Consider the following 26,107-nt stretch of genomic DNA (forward strand, 5'->3'; position numbering starts at 1 on the left):
TCAGCCATATTCATAATCTTATCCACATCCTTTGGCAATGGGTTTTCAGAGTGCAGAAAATTATTTCACTTTCATCTTAATATTTAGTTATTTCCTTAATTATCTTTTCATGTTGGGCGGGCGGGAGGGAAAAGTGGTGGAATGTGTTTCATCTGTGGCCATTCCTAGGGTTCATATTTCTCAAAGTAGACTTGCCAAAGGATAGATCCATATGCAGAGTACATATTTGATAACTGTAGTAGTGTTAGCACCAGCAAGATTTCAGATCATACTTGCACTGAAATCAATCAGGCATGATAATAATCTGATTCTTTCCTTGTTTGTGTTACCTTCTTTCAAACTATTATAAAGCACACCATAATTTTTCAACACATGGGGCAGTAAGTGAAGAGATATTTATAATAATATTTAAGCAAGAATGTATATATAAAAAAGGCTTTGATTAAGTTATTTGAAAGACACATCGTTCAGTGAAAATGATTTGACCATTAATTTGACCCTTGGTACTCAAGTATCAGGTCTGTAAAAATGAATTTAAGTACAGTGGTACCTCAGGTTACATACGCTTCAGGTTACAGACTCCGCTAACCCAGAAATAGTACCTCAGGTTAAGAACTTTGCTTCAGGATGAGAACAGAAATCATGCAGTGGCGGTGCAGCGGTAACGGGAAGCCCCATTAGCTAAAGTGGTACCTCAGGTTAAGAACAGTTTCAGGTTAATGAAAGACCTCCGGAACAAATTAAGTTCTTAACCCGAGGTACCACTGTAATCACATTTGTAAAACTCAGCAGAATGCTTTTATAGTTGCCTAATCTGTCCCAAATATGAATCAGGGTTTCGTAATATTGCAATAGCATGACAACCATGCATTACAACATAGATTGTGGTTTGTTTGTTTATTTTCAAATTATTTTTTCCCATTCTAAACATTGGAAATATGTCCAATTGAGCTTCTTTACAAAAACATGCTAAAACGTAAATGTGGCAGGCTGCTGTTTTCAACCTCCTATATTCAGCAGTACCAGTGGCTTCAAAAGGAATATTACAAATTAACTTGACTGATCAAAACTGTAACACTTCTTACAAACAGCAACTTTTTGAACTAAATGAACTGTCAGCAAACTTAAAATAATATAAATCCTGAATCCATTCAAAGACATCTCATTTGATCAAATATGGAGTGAGCATTAAAACTTTTAAGAACTCTTGTATCATAGAGTTGACATTCACAGGACACTCTGAGCTGGATCCCCCATGAACATACACCACGAAACTTCCTTAAGAACATTAACATTTTCTTTTTCAACTGCAGCTCCTCATACTTCGTAAGGGGTCATGTGGGAGATTCCTCTGATTTTTAAAAGCAACTTTTTGAGTAGCAGAGGACTGGCTGTGTCAAAGCTTCTTCCATATTCTTTCGATACACCCTCCAACATTTCATATATGAATATATATATATAGACACACTATTCAAAGACCGCTGTCTCCACACACACACTTTTCTGCTAATAGATGTTCCTTTTACAAAAATTAAATGTTTAATTTTATTATAGATCTGGTTAGAATTATAGGATGCTAGAATTTTGCAGTGGAACTGATTTTAGTGATTCTTGATTAGATGCAACACTAAACACATTCAGCAACTTCTTTCTTTCTTTCTTTCTTTCTTTCTTTCTTTCTTTCTTTCTTTCTTTCTTTCCTTCTGGACTATTTTCATTGAAGTCTGTAAAAGATCGCAGACACAACTTCTCTAGAGAGCAGAAGCCAAGGCCTCAGTAATGGCAACTCTAACCCAGTTTTTGAAAAGGCATTCCCTTCCTCAGATCTCCTCACAAGGCAAATCAGAATAAAAGAGATGAAAGGATTTACTAGGGAAATGAATTAAAATCAGGGGCCATCCTTGATATATAGGGACATTTGGAATGTACGTTTTGGATCCCAGCTTTATTCTGTGGAGAAAAACATGATTATATCATTTTATATCACTCCTTCACACACCCTATGCTGTTTAAAACACACAATGGATTGAGACCACTAGAGATTCCAGTCCATGTATCACTTGTGCCTTTATCTGTCAGGAGGCAAAAGTTCTTTACTTCATGACCGCCCTCACCCCACTTCTGAAATAATATCCTGCGATTTACTAATTTCTTGATTTAAGAAAGATATTTTACTTGTGTTTCAATTCATACACAAAAACCGGTAACTAACAGTGCTTAAAAATATTAACACTACTTCACTTGTTCACAAACGTACAAAATAATAATAATAATGGATTTACATTCAACAGTAAAGCTTAATGTCCACGCTAGGTAATAGTTTCATTGACATTCACATACACAAGCACAGAATAAATATTTCAGGATACTTATAAGAGCATAGAGCATACATACAGTACTTGAATTTTACATAATGAGTGATAGTTGTAGGGTTGGAAATCATAAACTCAAGAGAGAAATTAAACTATAGCCCAAGGAAGTCATGAGGGAGGTAATAACACCAAGACACTGCACAGAGCCAGCAGGTGAGTCGATCTGCTTAGTGTGAGAAAGGGTCTGCTTCAGCTTCCTCTGACAAAAAATTGTTTACAAATGTCGTGTATTCAAAGTGCAGAATAAGTAATGCAAAAAGAGAAAGAGAATATCTTGTATTCTTAATGCATGCAAGAGGCAGTCTCCCCCCAAAACCAGTGACCTGACAGAATAAAGCTGTGATTGGCAGATATAATACAGATGTTTCAGGCAAATTTTTCTAAAGCACTTCAATAGCAGCAATTATATTTTCTAATGGCTGTAAATTTACTTCAGTCTGGGTTAAAGGAATCCTATTTCTTCCTCATTTACAGCTACTTTCCCTTTATAAATAGAGATATCAAATCACAAACAGCATAGATAAGATTTTCTTTTTTGTCCTTACTTTTGCATATGTGTTATGGAAATACTCTGACCTTTTCAGAGACATTATGTGCAAAAGAATGTTAAATAGAGTGGAAACAAGGACATAAAGGAAACATCACAGTCAGTTACATTCCTGAGATGTCAGCCTTCCCTTCCCTTGTTAAACTCCGAGGACATGTCTGCACAGTGGTTTCAAAAGGCATTGGATGTTCCCCGGAAGGACACCCAACTCCCTGCGGTTCATGCATGCCAAGGCCTGGGTAGCAGGACCAGTTCTGTCTACACAGCTGGATACAAAATGTGAACAAAGGAATCTCCACTCCTCAAGGTTCCTCTTCAGTTTGTTTGGTGGTTTGTTGGTGTTATTTTGAGAGAGAAGGGGTTCCCCATGCTCCCTGTTTATCGCGGGAGCACTGAGCCAGGAGTGTGGGCAGTTGCTGTGTAGACGTTCCCTGAGGGACATCCTTGCTAGGAGAACAAAAGGCCTTATTGTGGCAATACGGCCAATGGCTTGGAAGAAGATATACTTCATGGTATAGAGTTATCTGAGTGAGTCTTCCTTTTTTTGCTGGAGTGTGTATATAAAATATATAAAAGCTCCAGCATACTACACACTAGCTCTTGTAGATTATGAAAAATCTAACTGCAAATTTTAAGATAGATCCCCAGGCCGCACAGCATTGCACATTAATTTCACAAGGAACTTCACTTGTTTGTGTTTTGGAACGCTTCTGGTGTCGTATTAATCTGATCTTGCATCACCTAGCTGATAATCAGCACACAAAAGTTTCCAATCAGATACAGGGTGCACAATACCAAAAATGTTTAAGTCCCCCTCCCACCCCCCACCCCCCCGTAAGTATCATCAGGACAGGATCACAGGAACCACAATGCAAAGAGTCCAACCTCGCACTGGCTGTATTGTGAAGAGTCTCCTTTTCAGCGTAGGAGAAAAGAAACTTGTGTCTGCTTTTTAGATTCTGAAAACAAGCCAGAGTGGAGAAAAAGAGTTAACACCAGGCTTAATAAAGCTTTCAAGACAAAACTGTTAAGCAATCTAGACAGACATTGTGAATTCCCTGTGGATTTCTGAAGTCTTGCACATACAGGAAATTGGCTAACAGTAGGAAGAAGTTGGGAGTTGCTACATAGGAGAGATCTTCCAAGATTACAAAAATTGGCTAAGTAGATTGTTCAGTATAAACCCCTCACTGGTCACTGTTGTCAGTGGTGCTGTTGCCCTTTTCTTTTTTCTCCTGAGCTTTATTCCCCTTCTTCTTTTTCTTCTTTTTCTTGCTCTCCTCCTTCTTGCCAAAGGTTATGAAGTCACTTTTGTCAGTTTGGCTGTTGGGCGGATCCTGACGGATGGAGATGATTGCAGGAGATCCTGGGATAATGAATTTGTCTGGCAACTCACCGGGACCAGGCTGCTTGGAGTTGCCAGGTCCATATTTAAAGGTCCAGCTGTTGCTGTTCACGCCAGCTCCCACTGGAGGGGACACCTCGCCAGCCTCTGGTTCTGTGGCAGGGGGGGGGGGGAATAAAAGTGAACAATAAACCCTTAGTATTGCAATTAAAGTTCTGCAGATAGGGTACCATGCAACTGGGATTTTCTCAAAGACCTGGCTCACAGGTAAAGCTAAGGCAAACCATGGTTTTGCACCAATGTGAGATCCTGAGAGATGCTGGAGGGGACGGTGGGACCACTTTGCTCTTCCTCTGATCTGTGGCTGAGAGATACACCATGGTTTGGCTTAATACGTCATCCAAACTCAGGCCCATGGTTTGTCTTGCTCTGGACAAACCACAAGCTGTAACCACAGTTTGCTTTACAGTTCATGGTAAAATCACAAGCCTGGGTTGGGATAACACACCAAGGCAAATCATGGCTTAGCAGGACCAGAGAAGGAATAAAACGGCCCTGAGCTCCTCTCTGGGAGCCCGCATGCTCGTGTGTTCATCCTAAGCCATAGTTTTGTATTAGAATTATAAGTGAACTGGGACAAATAAAGGTAACAGCATACAGACTTCTCTGCAAATGGGGTCTGTCTTCTCTATTTAATTTAAATAAATATATTATGTTGCTTAGTGCTCTTTCAAAACACTGGAAAAAGAAAACCACAGGGCATTGAAATGTCAAGTCATTACAAGGGATGCATTGCAAGTTCAATATAATTTGGGGGTGACAATATTTCAGTGCATTAAATTGCTACAAAGGTTTGAGGACCTATTCTTATCATACCACATCTTCACAACTGAAATATTGCATACAAATCATATATTAGCAGGACTCATAGGTATCCACTGAATTTCATATTGAATGCAAATTAAAACAAGCCTGATCCTGATCACACTCCCTCTCCCCATGGCTGCTACTGACATAACCCACAAATCATAAAAAATTAGCTTATTAAATGCCCTCACCCCATTTCATGTATTTTGACCCTAAGGATTGAGTCCTAAATGTGTTAACTAGTGAATAAGTCCCACTGAACAGCAGTGTGACTTACTTCTGAGTAAACATGCATGGATACTTTAACTAATGGATAGGCTGGTTTTTCTGCATAGGTTGCAAGGAAATGAATTTGCTCAGATCACTGTGTCCAACTAGGAAACTGTAAGCCACAATTTTGTCTGGAGTCTGGTGCAAGTAATTTTTTTAAAGTCTGCCAGATTAAAACTTTCATGGCTAGTGTAAATAACTGTCTGAAACAGCAATTCACATATTTCTAATATTTAAAAATAATATTATTGCAGAGTTTCTATTTTATAAAATTTAATCTGCCCATCTTAACCAATGAATTATCTTTCTTTTGATGCCTTTAAACTGCATCATCTAATGTTTTGGTTTTCTATGGCATTCTTTTGTAACGTCCAGCACCTGACTATTAAGGCTTGCTTTTTGTGATTCCAGTATTCCAACGACTTCAGTGCACAAGACCCTGCCATATATCTTCAGTCTTTGTTTTAGCTTAATTAAATCTTTTCTGAGTGGAGATTGTGTGCCCTTCTCACTTCCATTATTCCCCTCACTGCCTTGGAATAATAAATTACACAGCTGAACTTTGTGTGCTTAATACAAATCATGATTCAACACTCCCTCCTGTTGTACAAAACGGAAACTTGTGTTCTGAATATTAAACATATATTTGTCCATAACCTCTGCAATTAGTCCCAACAACCCTGACCTATATACATAGCTTTTCTGTTTTCGTGTCTGAATGGGAAAGGGTGAGGTTGGAATGGGATATGAGAGGGTAGAGACAAAAGAGGGAAACCATCAGTCACTAGGACTCGTCCTTAGTGTTCGGCACTGTATGCAACAATGAATAAAACTCAGGAGAAATACTTTGCAATTGTTTCTCTCTGCACAATTGGCTCTCTGCCACCAGCACCCACTGGGTGGAGAGGATAGCTTTTCTATGTGACACAACAGCAATCTGAATATAAAAAAGGATTCAGAAGTAAATATCTTTTACTTGCAGACCAAAGTCCATTCTATAACCATGTTCTGGTATATCTGTATACAAGGCATTGATTCTATCCTTGTTTCCTGTTTTCCTTCCAGGTTTTAAGAGGGAGAAACATGGGCGAGGGCATAGCCAGGCCTCATATTAGGGGGGCAGGCTTTTGTTGGGGGGTGCAGAGCCTCATATTTGTACTGATTTGTATTGATTTGGGGGGCAGCTGCCCCCCTCCTGCCCTCCCTTGGCTACACCCATGGGGAGAAAAAAAAGGATTTGAACAGAACTTTCTAACCTGTAGCTTTGATCATATTCTTAACCATATCTCAGAACAGGGTGGTACCTCATTTTTCTAACAATGTTCATGTGACTTAACAGATGCCCAACATGGTGTGGTTTTTCACATCTTAAGGATGAAGTAATTGAAAAAACTACAATGTCAAAATGCTGTCCTGAACAACCAGGTAATAGTTCTCCTATAATCACTGTGATGTTATTTGAATATTTTACAGGAAAATAATTTACAATAATTAGCATCCTTGTACTGAGGCTCCAAGACTTTGGCCACCTCATGAGAAGAGAAGACTCCCTGGAAAAGACCCTGATGTTGGGGAAGATGGAGGGCACAAGGAGAAGGGGACGACAGAGGACGAGATGGTGGGACCAAACTGCGGGAGGCAGTGGAAGACAGGAGGGCCTGGCGTGCTCTGGTCCAGGGGGTCACGAAGAGGCGGGCACGACTAAGCGACTAAACAACAACAACACCTTTTAATAATCTTTTTAAATTTACTGAAAAGCTGAACCAGCCCTTTCAGGACAACTTTGAGAGTATTCCTTTATAGAAAGCGACAGGTGCCTCCTTGTATTGAAATGAATAGGGAGGAACCCTCACATTTAGAAAGGCTCCATGTGGGTATTCAGAATTCTAATCTGGGCAGTTACCTGTAAAAGGCCTCAATATTCAGCAGTGACTGCTCCCCACAACAAATGGGGGGCACCTTTTGCATGGTCGCACGCAGCACCCCCGGATCCCAGTGTGGCTCCCAGTAGTACGGGCTGGCTTCACCCTCCCCAGGCTGGATACCTGGAGGTCTCCGCCTGCCTCAGCCAATCTCCCAATCCAGCCTGGGGAGGCGTTGCCATGGGATCGGCCAGGTAGGGAGAGGGACCACCTTGCCTACACAACAGAAGGTGAACCTGCGAAGCGTCAGTTGGCCCCAGAGCTTCTCCCACCCTGTCCTCCCTCAGTTAAGCCTTCTTTTGCAGGTTAACCTCTTCTCCACAGGTACACGGGCACTGCTACATCATGGTTGCTGTTGAAGGCCCGGAAAGGAATTTTCCTGCATTGGCAGGTTTTGCCTTTCCAGCAGCAAAACGTCACAACTTCAGGCCTTGGGCAGAATCCTTTAGTCTATCTTCCTAAAATGGGGGGGGGGGGTGAAGCAGTGACCCACACCCCCTTTGTGGCGGTGATCCCAGGGTTCCCCGTTAGAGGGGTCTTGAGGAGAGGCATTGGCCAACGCCGAGAGGTTGTCATTGCTCTCGCCTGCGATGGCGGTGAAACGGGGCGGGCTCTCTAACCCTAACCCTAACCCTGTCCACGCAATAGAGTTTATGTATCTGCCTGACAACATTCCCGTCCCTCTGCTGTGCTTTCTATCCCTTATGGGGGCCTAATCAGGACCAATGGTCAGTTTAATCCGGTCCCTGTGACAGTTTATATCCTAGGGTAAAATCATAAAAAAAGCTCAACAACTTCAATCCTAAAAAAACTTTGGTCGGCCCTTTGGTCGGCCCTCAAGGCCCTTCACTTCATCAAATCTGGCCCTCTTTGAAAAAAGTTTGGACACCACTGCCTTATGCCGATGTCGCTTATCACTTATACTGGCCCACTGCACACATCAGAAAGTGTGGAGGTTGTGGAAACTGCACTGTGTGGTCAGTGATCAGCAAGGAGGATTAGAGCAGAAGAGCTCACAGCCCCCAAACATTCTTCGTTCCCCTCCATGCTTGCCTCTCAGTGGGCAGCAGCTACCTATCCAAGCACCAGGGCAAACCAACCCATCTAACTCTCTCATATACCCCCAGGAAATCCGCCCTCTAATTTCCTTAGGACAGAATTATGTGGGGGGTTTTTTCCTGCATGCATGAATTTTGTCCTGGTTATAGGAGTCTCTTCTCCAAAGCACAAAATCTGTAAAACTATCCAGCTGGAGAAGACGAGTTTTGCTTGTAATCCATTTTAAATGAAGGAGAAGTAGAACAAAGCTGACAATACAGAGTGGCAGGTAAAAACAGGCTAGAATTGAGATGTCTCCGGCAGGCAAGATGGCTGCTCACTGAGCACAGAGCAGTGCAATTCAATCAGCAACTCAGTGTTCTGGCAGCGACACCAAAGAGAGTATTTTCTTTCTTCCTTTTTATGCATGCTCTCATATTCTCCACACAGCCCTAAAGCCACAATCTGTCATTTCACAGGAACAGGTGGGACTCACTCTACATAATGAAAGCTATATTGTAAGCACCATGCTTTGGCTCTGTCTCATGTCCTTCCAGTGCTTTCTTTTAATAAATCTTTCTCGTGAACAGGCTCCCCTTTTCAAATGCAACCCCCCCTCCACACACACACAACCCCCTGCAAGGAGAATCAGTACTGGCTGACAAGAGACATTTGCATTTGTGTGGCATGTTCTGCCCAGACAATATGCAGCCCCGCCTCTTTTCATTCATCAATCCTCTCTTCCTCTTTAAGGATTTTGACATCTAGTGCATCTGAAAGGTCATTCAGATAAAAGCCTTAACCCAAACTACTGCCATTACATCTAAAAGGAAATCTTGCTGGCTGCACTTTTTTTTTAAGGCTGCATGCACACCATACATTTAAAGCACAGAACCTCCCGGGAACTATAGTTTACCCCTTACAGAGCTATAGTCCCCATCATCCTTAATAAACTATCATTCCTATGATTCTTTGGGGGAAGGCATGAGCATTAAATGTAATCCACGCTATGAATAAATACCCTCTCTATATTTAGGACAGGCTCAATCATTTATCCTAAGGGTCAGTGTAAATTAACATTACTATTTAGTGATGAAATTCTTTAGAACACAGAGCGGGATGCAAGCTGGCAGGGAATTGCAGAGAGCGCCCCATTTCTCTGCTTTCCTTTTTGTTTGTGCTATGCAGGCTGCTGGTTTTCCCTCTGGCTGGCATGATGAATATTTCCTGCTGCAGAGGAGTCCTACATTCTGCCGACTAATTCTGGAACAGCTCACGGAGAGCAAACACTATTTGCTTGCTGAGAGAAAACTGTGTGTGCAAGAGAGGGAGGGAGGGAAATATTCTGTCTCCAAATATTCTGAATGCACTGATTTTCCCTAAACCTATTTTGGATTAAAATAACCATGCAATATTTTGTTGTTATAGTAGCCAAGAAAAATAATAATATTAGAACTGCCAGCAAAAGAAGATATAGAGGGTGAAAATCCACATTCTACCTTGTTAACTACTGTCTCTCAGAGTAAGCCTACTCGTAATTTTAAGCAGCGATCAAACACAAAAAAGGCAAAGCTTCATTTATGTTATTCACTCGATAGAGATGTGCAACAGGCAAAGTGAAACACAGTTTCTCCTGTGAGCTACTCTGCTGCTCGCAAGTGATGCTTCATTTTTAATGCATTGGCTGCACACACCTATACATGCCTCTTCAGAATTCTTTAGCATTCAATGGGATTTATTCCCAAATAAACATGTTCTACTATTGCAGCCTAAACTGAGAGGTGCAGCTGCTGAATGACTGTTCATCTTGCGTTTCATGCTCTCAACTGTTGACTGAATTGGGCAATAATTCTTATCATACTACTTGTATTAATTGTCCTACCAGTGCCAGCAAGGCTGTGGTATCAACAACTGTTTTGTAAATTTGTCAGTGTTAGGTAATTCTCACTTTCTCTGTACTTTCTGCATTGCATTTCACTCTAACCTTAGTGCTTCTAAATCCCTACGCACACTCCAATCCGTATTATATAGCTATAACAGAAGATAACACTTCATTACACTGACAATATTTATGCCACAATGAAATAATTAAGTCTTTAAATTGCCGAAACATTATAGGTTGCAACAGACTAACAGACTATGGCAAAACATGTTATATAATCATTGGAATAAGGTAAGTAAGAATTTGACTATTCCAGTGCCATACAGTCATACCTCACATTGCGTCCACTTAAGGTTACGTGTTTTCATGTTGCATCCCATGGCAACCTGGAAGTACCAGAATGGGTTACTTTCGGGTTTCGCCACTTGTGCATGTGCAGAAGTGCTAAATTGCGCTTCATGCATGCACAGAAGGGCTAAATCGTGCCACACACGTGTGCAGATGCGGCGCTTCGGCCTGCATCAGTTCCATGTTACGGACAGGCCTCCGGAACGGATCCTGTCCGTAACACGAAGTTCCAATGTATTATAGAATCATAGAATTGTAGAATTGGAAGGGATCCCAAGGATCCTCTAGTCCAACCCCCTGCAATGCAGGAATCTCAACTGAAGCATCCATGACAGATGACCATTCAATCCTGTGGCACCCCACTTGTCACTTAATCATAATTTATTAACCCACTAACATAGCTAAACAATGGAACTCTTTGCGCAGCCCAGTTGCCACCTGCACTTGCTCCACGGCAGAGTACATGCTTTGCATGCAAAAGTTCCTCAGTTCATTCCCTGTTATCTCTGCAAGGCTTGGAAAAAAGCCTTGGGTCTGGAACCATAGAAAGGAGCCACCACTCCTAAGTAGGGAATACTGAACTAGATGGACCAGTCATTTGACTCTATCTATATAAGTCAGCTTCCCATGTTCCTAACCTTTGATCCTGCAACAGGAGAAACCACAGGCAGTATTCCGTGGCACAGCCAGTGGGATAGCCTTTAAAAGATACTCCCTCTCCAAAAGGCCGTGTTTCTGTCCTCCAGACTTTGGTATAAAAGAGGTTTTTCAGCCTACCAAGGATCTGGCTTGGGGCTTCTGGTCCTGCCTTCCTTAATGGAGGCAGCCCCCACGACAGCGGGGGATCATTGGCAAACAAAAAACAAGGATGACAGAAGGGAAATCATTCTTGCAATTCCCCCCAGGGACGGGGGGAATGGTCTTCTCTTGCAGTTCATCTGGGTACCTGGCTCTCGCTCTGGCATGGAATGTGGGAGGCACAGAGGCGTTGAGTGCAAAAGCACTTCGCCTGGTGAAAACCCTCTTAGGCCACCATTAACAGGCAGTGGTTCTCCGTATAATTGGATCTTTAATTGGATTTAAAGAACTGGTGCATGATGGGAAAGGGTTGCAAAAACATACTGCCAAATATACCAGCTACATGGATCAAGGTTTTGAATTGAGATCAGATTTTTATCGGAGTGAGAGTCGGTTGGGAAGCCCATGGTTTATATATATTTATATATAAAGCTTCTTTTATATATTTATGATTCGGCAAGCCTCTCCAGAATATAAGATAAATAGATATTTACAAGTGAGGAAGGGATGTTGGAGTAATATTGATATTAACAAGCAAAAAATGGAAACTGTGTGTGATCTGAAATGAAGAAAGGAGGAGGGGAAGCTCAAGTATGACTGCGTTGGAAAGAAGGAATAATTACCCTCACCTCTGTTTAAAAACAACAGACAAGGAAAAAGAGACTGAGATTTGTGTGTGCTACTGATGAAATGTAATCTAAGATAAAGTTTAATTGGGCCATAAATCTCTTGCTGGAAGGAAAAGAATTTGGGGGCTGTGATAAGAACGCTGCAGAGATTCTGGCAGCTGGAAAGGAGTATTAAATCTTCAGCGCGTTCAAAAACTGCCCAGCTTTTCCTAGGCTGAGAGAAAAATGGTGAAGATCCACCATGGTTTCTAGAAGACTGTCGCCTGTTCCAAGACATCAAAGCAAGGGACAAAGAGAAAAGACCTCTGCGAAACTTCAAGATTCAGTTCTGCCCCAAGCCACGATGGGAGAAAACAACAGAGACAACACCAAATATGGACAGAAGGAATCTCCATGGATATGACAGTTTTCACACACAGGGAAGAATAAAGATAATGGTTTGAGTTCCTCACTTGAAGCTTTATAAATTTATATATTCTAAAATCACAAATGGAAATCATTGATTATGTAGCTGTTCACTAAGGGATGATTATTATAACTGAAATTATTTAAGATTATGGAACGCAGTGATATAAGATCGGAAATGCACCCAAACCACCATGCAAGGAGCCACGTTAACTAAAATGTATTAATTGGAAGTTGATTGGCACTTTGTATAATTTGGGAATTAATTGTTATTGTTATAATTTGGCTATTATTGAGGGTAATAAAAAAAAACTTATGGTGCCTGCTGCTGAATTGCTGTTTCTCATACACCCACCCCCCTTCTGCCCTGCATGGAGAAAGGAGCAATAAATGACAAGCCCTGGGTGAAATCTAGACACATATAAAAAACACTGTGAAAATGCTTTTTAAAAAAAAGTTTTGAAAAATATATTGCATTTGCCGTAGCTCACCATCACCATTGCACATTTCTATAATGAACTTTACAACACACTTAAAATGTTTTATTTGCAGCTATATAGCTGAGTCCCTGATTTAGTGTGACCTATGAACCAGCACTTGTGGTGTGTTTCTCCCAAGAAAAGCATGGGCAGTAAATGAATTCCACTTGTGGTTTGTTTGGAGAGAAACAGACCCTGAGCACTGACTCAGACTCCACGCTAAGCCAAGGTTCATTGTTTCCTGCTCTCAAGCAGGGCACAGTGAAATGCAAGTGATTCAGCAATGTGCACTAGGATGCTGTTCAGATGTCATGAACTAGCTGGATGCAGAGTAATGGTGGGAGAAACCAGCTGGGGAATCACCAAGGGAAGAAGGCTCAGAGCCTGGGGAGTGGTGGTGGGACAATGGTGAGTGGTCGAGAGAGAAGAGGGAAAACACTGGGGAGAAGTGGTAACAAGGTTTAGTGAGCTCGGAGAGTCTGTGGCAGAGAGAAGTCCAGAATCAGAGGCAGACGCTTAAGGAGGGGAGGAGAGAGGCCAAGAGGCAGAGATGAGTCACAGCTGTTCCCCATCATCCTGCTGACACATGCTCCCCTCTAACCTTCTGGTCTCCCAGAACCAGAAGAGGTCTGGTGGCTACACACAGGCGAAGTCTCTGGTTGCCTGGGAAAAGCCCTGGAGAGAAGGGAATTTAGATGGCTATGGGGAGGCAGGAAATTTCAGTCTTGGCAATTGATCCATGGGACAAGACCCACCAGAGATGAGATGATGTGTTAATTTGGCTTGATACTCTTGCAAGTCTGTGCAGATTGTGATCTTGCTAATAAAGAGTTAACTCCAACTTGCACAGTGCAATTTACTGCCGGCTCGCTCCTGACATCATTCATGGTAAGACATAGACTATGGCAAGCTTATACATGAGATTATAACACAAATGTGAAATATCTTCTAAAGCACAAAACAGAATAGAAAGCTCTGAACTAGCAGTCAAGTCTCTGCAATCCCAAACTCCTACTGTCATGAATCTCTAAAATGTAAGGTATATATTTTTTATATCCTAGAAACCCACAGTACATTAGAAATAGTACAAACTCACTGGCCGGGGGGCAGAGGGGAACTGTCCTACTTGCATATTATGAAGCTTTCAAAGTATGGAGCAAAATATTGTCACTTGTTTATTGCTGTAGGTCAGAATGCTTTTAAAGGGGCCAGTCTGAACATAGGAATCCCTACAAACAAATACAAATAAATATAGATCTTTATTTTATTTTACACTTAGTGATGGCCTACTTTAGGACACTTTAGTGTTAGATCAATCAGTCCTATAATTACGCACTGTGATGCAGGGCCACAAATTTTATTATTTTGTATTCCTGGATTGATGTGTTGCGGTATGTGTTTGCCAAAAGAATGAAATGTATTTATTTACATAAATATGCACACATACATTAATGCATTTCAAAATCCTTGGTATCTTCTTTTTATGCAAATTAAAGTGTAACCAAATTACTGCAGAAATAGTGTGTAGGGTGTTTCTAGTGTTAACTCAAATGGGTCACTGGGCATGATGAACTTTATATAAACAATGTTTTATTCTGGTCTTCACCCCCCAAAAAGGCTTCTAGAGTAATTTACAAATCAGTACAAACAAGACAGTCCCTGCTCTCAGGCTTATAATAAAAAATACCCAACACAAAAGGAAACTGGACTGGGAGGGAGGAGAATATAAACAGACTCAGTTACCAGTTCTTAGCGACAAGTTCTAATAAGCTGCTAGGGCAGAAGCAGGTCAAGGAGATGAGGGGACAGAAGCTGCCGATCTCAGTGGAATGGTCCTGCGTTCCTTTTGCATGACAAGCGCCATATAATAATAATAATAATAATAATAATAATAATAATAATAATAATTTATTTGTACCCCACCCATCTGGCTGGGCTTCCCCAGTCACTCTGGGCGGCTTCCAAAAAAAATATTAAAATACTCTAATACATCAAACATTAAAAGCTTCCCTGAACAGGGCTGCCTTCAGATGTCTTCTAAAAGTCTGGTAGTTGTTGTTCTCTTTGACATCCGGTGGGAGGGCATTCCACAGGGAGGGCGCCACTACCGGGAAGGCCCTCTGCCTGGTTCCCTGTAACCGTTTAGGACTTTAAAGGTCAGCACCAATACTTTGAATTGTGCTCGGAAACGTACTGGGAGCCAATGCAGGTCATTTAAGACCGGTATTATGTGGTCTCGGCGGCCGCTCCCAGTCACCAGTCTAGCTGCTGCTTAAGTTCCCTCATCTACATACCTAGTAAAGGTGCAGTGACCTTGCCACCTTCTGAATGAGTGAGTTATAACAGCAGCAATACCACCGAACACAGAGTAAAATACTAGTGGTGATGATGATGATGATGAGTTGGTCCCTTGCTTGTGTGTGTGCTAATGATGGACTCCAGCTTTGTCAGGGTTAAAGATTAAACAACCCTTCCCCATGTTGCAGCAGAGATCTTTCAATGGAGCTGATGTTCATCACAAGAACAGAGCTGTCATATCAAAAAAATTAAAGTAAGGAATGGTACAGCAGCCCTAGTAAAGAAATGTGCAGTATGTTCTATTATGGTTAGAAACATAATGCCTGGAGGAAATGTAACTTGGCAGTGTTCCCTGTAGCATTGCCAACTTTTGAAGCTACCCCTGTAGCTGTCTCTTAAGCACTAATTTAATCTACAGCCTTGGTCTTCGACTGGTGGCGCAGGACCCACAAATGGGTCGCAGCCTGATCCAAGGTTGGTTGCAACAAGAGTACTAAAGGTAAAGGGACCCCTGACCGTTAGGTCCAGTCATGGCCGACTCTGGGGTTGTGGCGCTCATCTCGCTTTATTGGCCGAGGAAGCCGGCGTACAGCTTCCGGGTCATGTGGCCAGCATAACTAAGCTGCTTCTGGAGAATCAGAGCGGAACACGGAAATGCCATTTACCTTCCCGCCAGAAGGTATCTACTTATCTACTTGCACTTTGACGTGCTTTCGAACTGCCAGGTTGGCAGGAGCAGGGACCGAGCAACGGGAGCTCACCCCATCGTGGGGATTCGAACCGCCGACCTTAGGGATGGGAAGACACAGTGCAGAAAATTATTTCTTCCAGGGTACCAGGTATCTGAGGATCAGATCACAGATACAGCTAGAAGCAATATCCATGGTTACAGCAACTGGAAAACCATTGTTGAAATCATGGAAATTGCTAACTACTGAATCTGTGATCAGCTGCTTGGGCTGTTTGCATGAATGTATGTCTGGGGAAAGTGGGACTGTTCCCTTGCAATGTGAAATGTGTTGTGTGAACTGCATCTAAATACCATCATGAGGATTTATTCTAGGGGGAAGTGTGAGGGCTTCACTGCTTCCTTCACCTACTGGATAAAAGACTATGCCCTTTTATTCCTCCTCTGGTTGCGTCTGCCGTAGTACAGTTAGCGTGCAATATTAAGCAGGCATTGTATTCCTCTGCTCCTAAGGGAGTTGGAATGGCAATGAACAATGGAGAGGCTCCTTGGGGAAGCCGGCCCATCTGTTGCTATCACTTTCAGAGTCTTTGCCCATTTATTCCCCCTTACAAAAGTAAAGTTAAATCTATTGGTGTGTTGTATAGCCAAGACACTGTTGTGCATCCGTGGTCTGGGTGCACTTGCCTCATAGCACAATAACAACATATGTGCACATCAATAAATGTTTTCTAAACCCCATTTCAGAATCACATTTTCATTATTTCACTTTAAAATTATTTAAATCTTCCTTGGTTCCTTTCCTTGTACCTAAACCACTGGGGTTTTTTCATTCCCTGCCATATAATTTATATGGGTTTTTCTCTGCTTGAATGAACAGTTCATATCTTTAAAGCTGCTGTACTTTCAGAATTTAAAGAGATGCTCATTTTCTCTTCCTGGTTCTCTCAATTTATTTTTCTTATTTTCCATTTATTTCCCCCATGTTGAATTAAATTTTAGCATTCCCTTCTCCATGTTCCTTGATTCCTAGTCATTCCCCCCCCCCATTTCTATTTTTCTGACCCTGTCCTGTTTATCACACATCAAGCTCTCTCTTTTGTGTGTGTCTCTCTCACACACACTGTTTATGATCTACTGCACCACTCCAACCCAGAACCTCTTCTATTGACTTTTTGTCTCATCAGAGTGACTTTTCCATCCCATAGGGCACTAAAGCCATGTCCTAATTAATGTTTGCTAATGAAAACGATGGCTTCTAGGTAGAGTGCTCTAGGTTCAGCTAGGCATTCTGCAAAACCATTGCTTTGGTCCATTGTGCTATTGTACTGCTGTGCCTTCCTTCCTTCCTTCCTTCCTTCCTTCCTTCCTTCCTTCCTTCCTTCCTTCCTTCCTTCCTTCCTTTCTTTCTTTCACAATATGTACAGTCCAGCTCCACGTGACAATTCCTCAGTCAAGGGGAGATTTAGACCTAGTTCTTGGGCTAAGTTTGATGTGACAGGAGGCAGCCAGATTTATTCTTCACATTTCTGCCCCACGGATGTATAAAGTGGAAGGTGTCAATCTGCTTCCGTAAAAGGCACTTTACTCTCAGCACAGGCTGCATACATACCATAGATTTAAAGCACCCTCCCTGCCAAAAAAAGTATTGTGGGAACTATGATTTACTGCTAACAGAGCTACAATTCCCAGCACTCTTAACAAAACACCATTTCCAGGATTCTTTCTTTGTGAGAGGAAGATGTACTTTAAATGCAGGATGCGTACGCAGCCTCAGTTCAGATACCAGTAGTGAATTGTTCTGTTGGGTGTGGGTGGGTGTGGGTGTGCTGAGGAGGATGTGATTGAAGCAACAAAGCACTAGAGATTTGGCAGGGTGGTGGGGTCACCTCCTTACACCGAAGTACAATATTTAATGTTGAAATTGGGCCCCCTACCAGCTCCATTTACAGTTGAATGGAGCAGAAAGCAGAATGAGCAAATGCGCCTGCTCTCATACTCTCCTCTCCTTGACTTTTGCAAAGTGAAGGTGAGGTGGAGACTGAGCCTCAGCTATGATATTTCAGGCTACAAGTGGCTGCTCACATAACTGAATGCTCCCCTGTAGGAGAGAAATCTGCATTTTCCCTGTGAAATCTGGGATTACTTTGGCAAAGTGCCAGAACAGGATGCTTCCCACAATATGTGACTCAGGTTACATCAGCCATTTTCTATCACCTTCTGTTAAAATCTCATCCTGTTATTATTGCTTTTATGAACGCACTACAAACAAAGCCAGTAGGACACCAATTGAACTTAATAAGGTGGGGAGAGAGTATTAATTAGATGAGATGGGGAGATGCTAATGCAAACTGATGAGCCTGATGGAGGCATGCCATATTATTCTCCCTCCCCAGCTCTTTCAAACTTGGTGGGCTAAGTCAACATTATCCATTGTTAGCTTTCTGCTCAAAATTGTGTGGAGAGGGACAAAAATTCAGTTTTGTATGTATAAACAGAGGTGTTTTTGGGGGGGCAAAAATGTCCTCAATTTTCAAAGGGGGTATACTAGGTAGCTGTGGCAGCAGTTTCAAATGTTATTTATTTATTATCGTAGCCATAAGAGGTTGCGGAGGTCAGCATAACCATAAGAGGTCTGCCACCTGCTGGGAGAGATGTCATTCTGCCCCCCCCCCATGCCCCCACAAAATGATGCTGTATTGCGACTTCATTCCCCTCCACAATCTTCATAAAGTATCACCAACTTATGGACAATTATATCAAGGAAGCAATGGGAAGAGGGTGAGAGAAACATGAAATGTAAAGGTGGGGAAGCTGCAGCTGGTCTGCCTAGCCTGCCCCCCCCCCTTAAAAAAAATCTTCAGAATATATTGTCCTGCAACTCACTACCTATGAATAGGTGGGAATTTTGGGGGGAATGGGGTGCGAGGAGAAGAGACTTTTCATTCTGCTTTAGAAACACACAACTAGAAAGATTCGATTGAAATCCCATTTATACTCATAGGCAATGACTGGCTCTTAAAAAAGCATTATACAGCTTTCTCTCCAATTACTCTAAGAGCTTAATTCTTTTTCATAATCTGCTATCCTAAGATAATAATCCTCTACTCGGTCTCTGATTTGTTAATGCAATCAAGGGGTCAATACAAGACTGCAGCGAGTTCAGAACATGGTAAAACCCTGAGACGGTTAAGCTGAGCCTTAGGTCTGTTTTGTCACCCCACAAATTCATTTATTTATGTCGTAAAATACCCCATACGATTGTAAAAAAAAACCCACCACCACACCCTCAAAACCATTTTCAAAAAAATAAAACGATAAAATCAAGAAAAAATTACAGCCATGCTTTGACACATAGAAAAGTTAAAATACTAAAACAGATTAAAATCACCTCAACTTTACAAGCCTCTGGGGTCACAAGTGAGGATTTGTGTATAGAACCGGCTTCTTTTCATCACTGGAATAAAGAGTCCTGGGCTCAAAGTAGTCAAGAAGCAAATGTATCACCAGTGGTACTAATCCTATGATTGAGCAGCACTGAGTTACAAGAACACTCGTATATGGCCAATAAGGTGGTGGTGGGGAGAATAGAATACTCATGCTTTACGACTGGTGGCATTGGGCTGGGCTTACTTGGGCATCTAATATATCATAATTTTACAACTGTAATTGGAGAAAGGTTCTTTGAAAGTCATCACCTCTCAAACTACAAAAGCTTTTAGCTTTGCCATGTGGGGGCAAGATGTCAGTGTTCTCAGCTTGACAGGGAGGAAAAGCAGCAAAATTACAACCTACTACAATATGCATGTTGCTTAATGCTACTTTCTTGTGACAGATGCATTCCCCCCCCCCCACAGATGGAGCATAAGCTACCAGAGGGAATGAGTAATTCGTTTTTAATTTTTCTTGCAATACTTTCTAGTAGAGTGAGAACTAGACCAAGGATGGCCAAAGCAGGGCCCTCCAGGTGTTGCATCTCCAGACCCATCATCCCTGACCACTGGGCATGCTGACTGGGACTGCTGGGAGTTGGAAATGAGCAACATTAGGAAGACACCACACTGCTACCCCTGAACTAAACATATATATATTTCACCCATTCCTTATTATATTAATTTCATAAATTACGATGCCCAAAGCTTGTGTCTTTCCTCTACACAGATAGAGCAGAGCTATATATGTTGTTTGCTAAACCAAGGCAACGTCCTTGAGGTTTTTCAAGAGACTGATTTAACTGCAAATGAATCCTCTTTATAACTGTGGTCCTCTGTTAGGAAAAACACATAAATTTATGTCCTTCCTGTAAACTGTCATCACCTCTACTTCAAAGACCTCTTAATACAGTTGATTTTTCACATTCAGAGATATCTCTTTCTAGATAAAATACATTGGGCAGTGGTTCCCAATTAGGGGTCCGGGGACCCCGGGTGTCTGTAGAACGCACTCAGGGGGTCTGCGGCCCCATCCTTTGCCTCCCCTCCAACTAATTTTTTGTCATTTTTGCATGGTAATATCACATTTTTTATGGTCTGTTTTAGCACATTGTGATTTTTCAATATGTTGGCCAAAATCGATTTTGAAATCACACCACAATAGCAATAATCTCAGCCAATAAAGCTGCTGATATCAGCTGCCTTACCTCCCGCTGATGGAGAACAGGGCAGTTGATCACGAGCCACAGCCACCACTGCTGATCTAAGCTGCCTTCCCTCACTTCAGGGTACTGTGGCACCAGGCCTTCCCCTGGCACTGAGATGGAGCAGCTTTTCTCAGTAAGCAGGAAAGCAGCAGCAGCCACAGGGGACATGGATCTTTGTTGGCTGCCCTGACGCGCCCATCCCATCCTATCCTATCCCACTCTCACTCAAACCATGCAGTGGAGGTGACGTCCCTTCCCTTCCTCTCTTCCCCCCACCGAGGCTTCTCCTTCCCTCTGCCCCACACCTGAAAGCTCCAATTTCAGACATTGTGATATATCAGAATATTGCGATGTTTAGCTGCCAATATATCACAATGTTGAAAACCAGATTATCACTCAACCCTAGTCTGTTTTATAGTATATCTAAAATCCTTTGCTTATTAGGGGCTACCCCACATTTTGTTGAAAAAATTGCATTGCAGCGGTAACTACCATAGAGTTATCAAAAAAGTAGGGGGTCCATGTCTTGGCTTTTGATAAACAGGGGGTCCTCAGAAATTAGCTATTTGGGAACCACTGACATAGGGTATTTCCACATTAGAAATCTACTTTGGAATAGCCATGCTTTGTTCATATTTTTGCAGGACCTCTCTGCATGGTATCATCATGAAATCATAGGCTTACTGAGATTTCCCCTCAGCTTTTCTTTCTCCCTCATCTCTCCAGACTGCAGGAAATCTGACTTTAAAAACAAGAGCACAATGAAGGCGCCTGACCTGATGTCAACAGGCAGGGAGTTCCAAAGCGTGGGTGATGTCACACTAAATGATCAATTTAATACAAGTGCCAAATGAGTACCAGCTCCACTTAAACATTCCAGAATAATGGGCTGAGATTTCCTAAGTAACTGATGCAGGGGCGCCGACTTATAAAAAATATTGGGGGGCGGGGGCCCATACTGACTTATAAAAAATATTGGGGGGCCCAAGACCTCCAAACCGCTGCTGCTGGGGAAACGAAAGGGGCGAGCCCCGGGCTGCCCCGACCTTAAGTGAACCTGTGAGGGCCCGCCCTTTGCGGCAGCCGATTGGCTGCCGCCGTGGGCGGTGAATATTAATGAGCTAGGGGGAATCCCCACTTCTCACAGGGCTGACGCCGCAAGATTGTTGATGGGTCGAGAGCCCGCAACCCCACGCCCTCTCTAGATCGGGAGTGGCTTTGTTTTAACTCATTACTGAATGTATTTTAAAAGGTAACTATCGTCAAACAAGGAAAATAAAAAATACCAACATAATTTTGTGATTTTACAAAGCATAATATAACTAATAATTTTCTTAAATTATTGGGGGGGGGGCAGAGTCCCCCAAACGAATTTTTGAGGGGGCTCGGGCCCCCTCAGGCCCCATGGAGTTGGCGCCTATGAACTGATGTGAGAACTGGACAATGCAATGCAGCAGCTCATGTATCACATCTGTACACATGAAGGAAGACCGAAAGGGCCATCCTTCAATGAGTGCTGTCTGTTTGCAAAATGAACCCGAGCAGAACATCTGGCACAGAATGTCGGGATGCTCTGCAGCGCAGATTCCTTTCTGGGGTATTTCCTTTCTGATTATGAAGGAAGTGGCCCTATGTTTTCAGGAAACATGCTTTCAGTTTCAATTCTTGTCAATTTCAGCTGGGTGATTGATTTTAAAAGTGTTTATATTCCATTGGTCAAGCCCCTACATGTTCCTAAGAAAAGAGCCCTAAACCAATCCACTTAAAGGGAAGCTTTCTGGATTGGCACATTTCCCCAGGGAGTCTCGCCTTCTCTCTCATAACAGACCCGCCCTCCACCATTGATTTTCTCTGCTAAACTGTAGTTAGTGGCAAAGCATTTTGTCTTCATCTAGGATGGCTAAATAACTACCCACAGATGCCTGTGTGCTTGAACTTATCAGAAGACCTAGGAAAGCATATGGTAAAAATTCTGCTCCTCTAAACATGTTTAGCTTCAGTTGTGTCAATTCAGCCTAATCTGCCTGTGTTTTAGCTTAGAAATACACAGGAATTCATTCATCCATCCATTCATTCATTCAGTCCTTAATCCAAAGGTCTCAGAGCATATTATTCTGTTAAGTTTTTGTTTCTAAATGAACTCCTGCTTACTAATACACCATCTATACCTATTTTGAAATTATATTTCTGGATTTTAGAACGTTAACCATTTGCACAGTGTTTTTGCAGTGGTTCAATTTACAGGTGGCTGGATCTCAGCTAGGGCTAAACATTTGCACAACCTGCTTAGGGAGATCTGCAATAAATGAAGGGACTCTGAGAACATAGGAACTGAATCCCCAGGCATGTCCCAAGAGTAATAAGGTAACCCATGGCTTCAGATTCTCAGCATAAACACATGCAGAGCCGCCACCGCCTATTAAGTGAGTGGATATCTATTTATATCACTTCCTGCTGACATAAAGGATAGTGAGCACTTCAATTGAAATCATACATAATCAGCAACTGAAATTTCAGTAACGGCTTTGAAAAGTGCAAGAAATACAGTGATAGTAGATGGATCCACTTCATACCCAGAGAGAATATAGCTAACGGGTATTTAAGGAACCTATGTGTTAAATGACTAGGCACATCTGATAGTTATGTATGTAGACAGATGTAGCAGCACTACTAATGTCTGCTGAAATGAGCCAATTGTGATAGCTGAAGGAAGAGGTCAACTGCAAGTTAAAGCTTTTTCAAAATTGTCTTTTGAAGAGGGAAATAATGCTTTTTATCGCAGAGCTGGGAGGGATCCCAAGGGTCATTAGTCCAGCCCCCTGCAATGCAGGAATCTCAACTTAAGCATCCATAAAGCAAACCTCCTGAGCGGAGGAGACTTGGCAAAAGCCTTACTGAAATCAAGAAGAGACTCTGGCATGCAATGAGACCCCCGAGTTAGCTATACAGTGGAACCTTGGTTTTTGAACGCCTTGGTACTCGAACATTTCAGCTCCTGAATGTTGAAAACCCAGAAGTAAGTGTTCTGGTTTCTGGAAGTTGAACAGACTTCCAGAACGGATTACGTTTGAGAAGCAAGGTACCACTGTACAACTTTTAGAAGACATCTTAAGGCAGCCCTGTATAGGGACTTTTTAATGTTTCATGTTTTATTATGTTTTTTATATATGTTGGAAGCTACCCAGAGTGACTGGCAACCCAGTCAGATGGGCGGGGTAAAAATAATAAAAATGTTGTTGTTGTTGTTGTTGTTGTTAAATATACAGATCATATGTATGTAGATCAGAAAAGATTTGGGGGGACTGATTGCATGATTTAATTTGGATTTTCTGTATTTAAAAAAAAATCAATATGTCCTCTGGCTACCTAATTTGTTATTCCACAGGCTAATTTGTTGGGAAAGCATTTCTTTTTCATGACAAGGAGCATACTGATTTTGCTGCATGTGTGCTGCATGGTGCATTAAAGGTACCTGATGGCTCACGGAGCTATGAACATCCACAAGATTTCCAAAAATATATATATAGCAACTAAAATCACTTACAATGAAGAAAGTTATAATATTCTGAAATGTGGCAGAAGTGGTTTTCAACACACATTCACTGCATTCCAAGGCAGCTGTTTTCAGGACAGCAAATGTGGGTGCAAATCACTTCCACCCCACTTAAAATTTCTACTCCCCTTTAGACATTCACCTGACTATGTGAGGGCTAAAATGGTTGGTGGGGCAGAGACACGCACCATGTGGGCTCTTCTTTAGACTACAGAGAAGTTATAATCTCTGCATCCCTCCGGTCAGTATATAAAGGTCCAAAGAGCATGGGCAATATCCATCTACTGTGGCCTATCAGTGCAAGGATTTATAAAATATTCTAGGAGTTTCTCCAAACCTCTGCACCACCCAGCCAGATGGCCAGGGTATAAACATTTTTTTTAAATAAATGAATAAATAAATAATATAAGCACAAAGAACTCCCCAGGACATCTTCTCTATGAATATGGAGGACTGGGGCAGGCCATTGTTATATTCCCCAAATACTCCCCAAGCATGCAAAAACATCCCTACATTATGTGATCAAAGGCCTGCTATAGGAATCTGGGACAGTCACCCTATATTTTTCCTGCAGAGATCATGGGTTCCCTACCAAGAATGCTAAGAGGAGAGCCAGCCACTATTACAGTGCTTATTTGTGACATGGAGATTTGGATCCGTCTCATCAGAAACTGGCACAGCCCTACCAACCTCCTTTCACATGCATTGTCCAGGAGGCAGGAGGCGATCGCAGGATTACGCTGTATTCAGGCCAGTGATTTAGAGGTGAAAGGCTTCATATCACTTCAGCTGTTGAAATCTCCAGAGGTTTAAGCTATATAGAGCACACACATAGCAGTTCCAGACAGTGTTTTCCAGAATAGCTGGAGAATGGCCCCTGTACCGAAATAACAGTCTGCCACGTACAAATGGAGCTTCCAGATGAGAATGTCATTGCCTAATCGGGAGAAACATATTCAGGTCAAGTGCCAGATGCAGTTATGCAGGGGAATAGTGTAGGTCCTTGCAGCCTTTGGGGAAGGAGCATAATACCAGACTTCTAAAAAAGAATGGAGAGGCGTCTGCAGATATCAGAGGAAGAAGCCTTTGGTAGATTCCCCACACCCCACCCTGTGTTGCAGACCATGATTATTACCTAGTCCTGTAATTCTGGAGTGCAAGCTTTTCTCCTGGAGAAAGGAGAACATTTTTACTTTTCACAGCAGATTGCAAATTGTATTTGCTGCAGAACTTAGATGTGAGTCCCAGAAGAGCTGCCTCTACATTGCAGGCCTTTTTGCACCTGACCAGGGAGGGCAGGAACCTGACTGACTTCAGCTACAAAACCTGAGGCTGCTGCACAGACTCTTGGGCTGGGGGGTTGGTTGGGGGGTTGGTTGGTTGGGGGTGGGTGGGTATTGTTGCTGTGGTGGTTTTTTGTATTTTTGTTTTTGATCTTGTGAATTACACGTTCTGTTTAGTTGGGTATTTTTTAATGTTTTATTTACTGTCTATGCCTACTTCTGTTATTTTGTTTGTATTTTTACGTTGAAATAATGTAATTTTATTCGTGTTGCAAGCCGCCTTGAACGTGGCTTGAATTATAGATAGGCAACATACAAATAAAATTAGGTAGGTAGGTAGGTATAGAAACTTATATTTGGGGTGAGAATGTGGGATCACACCTATGATCAAAGTGCATGGCTGCAAATCAAATCATTTATATTGAATGAATGAATATAAAATAGAATTTAGACTGCTTCTGTACTGATGCTAGTTGTTGTTGTTGTTATATTTGTATACTGCCCTATACCCATAGATCTCAGGGCAGCTCACATGGACAAAATCAGCATTCCAGTAATTTTTAATAAGCATTTGCTGAATTAGGGTTTTTTGTGGGTGCACAAGAGGAACAAAACTATATACAGTCATACCTTGGGTTACAGGCGCTTCAGGTTGCGTTTTTTCAGGTTACGGACCGCCGAAACCCGGAAGTACTGAATGGGTTACTTCCGGGTTTTGGCGATCGCGCATGTGCAGAAGCGCTA

The 26,107-nt window shown here is 42.1% G+C and overlaps 1 protein-coding gene across 7 annotated transcripts in view; it reads right to left on the minus strand.

Annotated features, from left to right (window-relative positions):
- Window positions 1-2,291: 2,291 nt before the first annotated feature.
- The window catches only part of LOC309373494 (protocadherin alpha-C2-like), a 181,751-nt gene continuing 157,935 nt past the window's right edge, over window positions 2,292-26,107 (minus strand). For 6 of the 7 annotated variants that reach the window (XM_081917753.1, XM_081917754.1, XM_081917750.1 and 3 more), the window contains exon 4: window positions 2,292-4,417. In XM_081917753.1, coding sequence (XP_081773879.1) covers window positions 4,107-4,417 — 311 coding nt within the window. In that variant the 3' untranslated portion in view covers window positions 2,292-4,106. The remainder of the gene's footprint in view (window positions 4,418-26,107) is intronic. The other variant, XM_081917752.1, reaches the window with a different exon arrangement.

Source organism: Podarcis melisellensis (assembly GCF_964234715.1).
Source record: "Podarcis melisellensis genome assembly, chromosome: 7".
Classification (NCBI taxonomy): Eukaryota; Metazoa; Chordata; class Lepidosauria; order Squamata; family Lacertidae; genus Podarcis; species Podarcis melisellensis.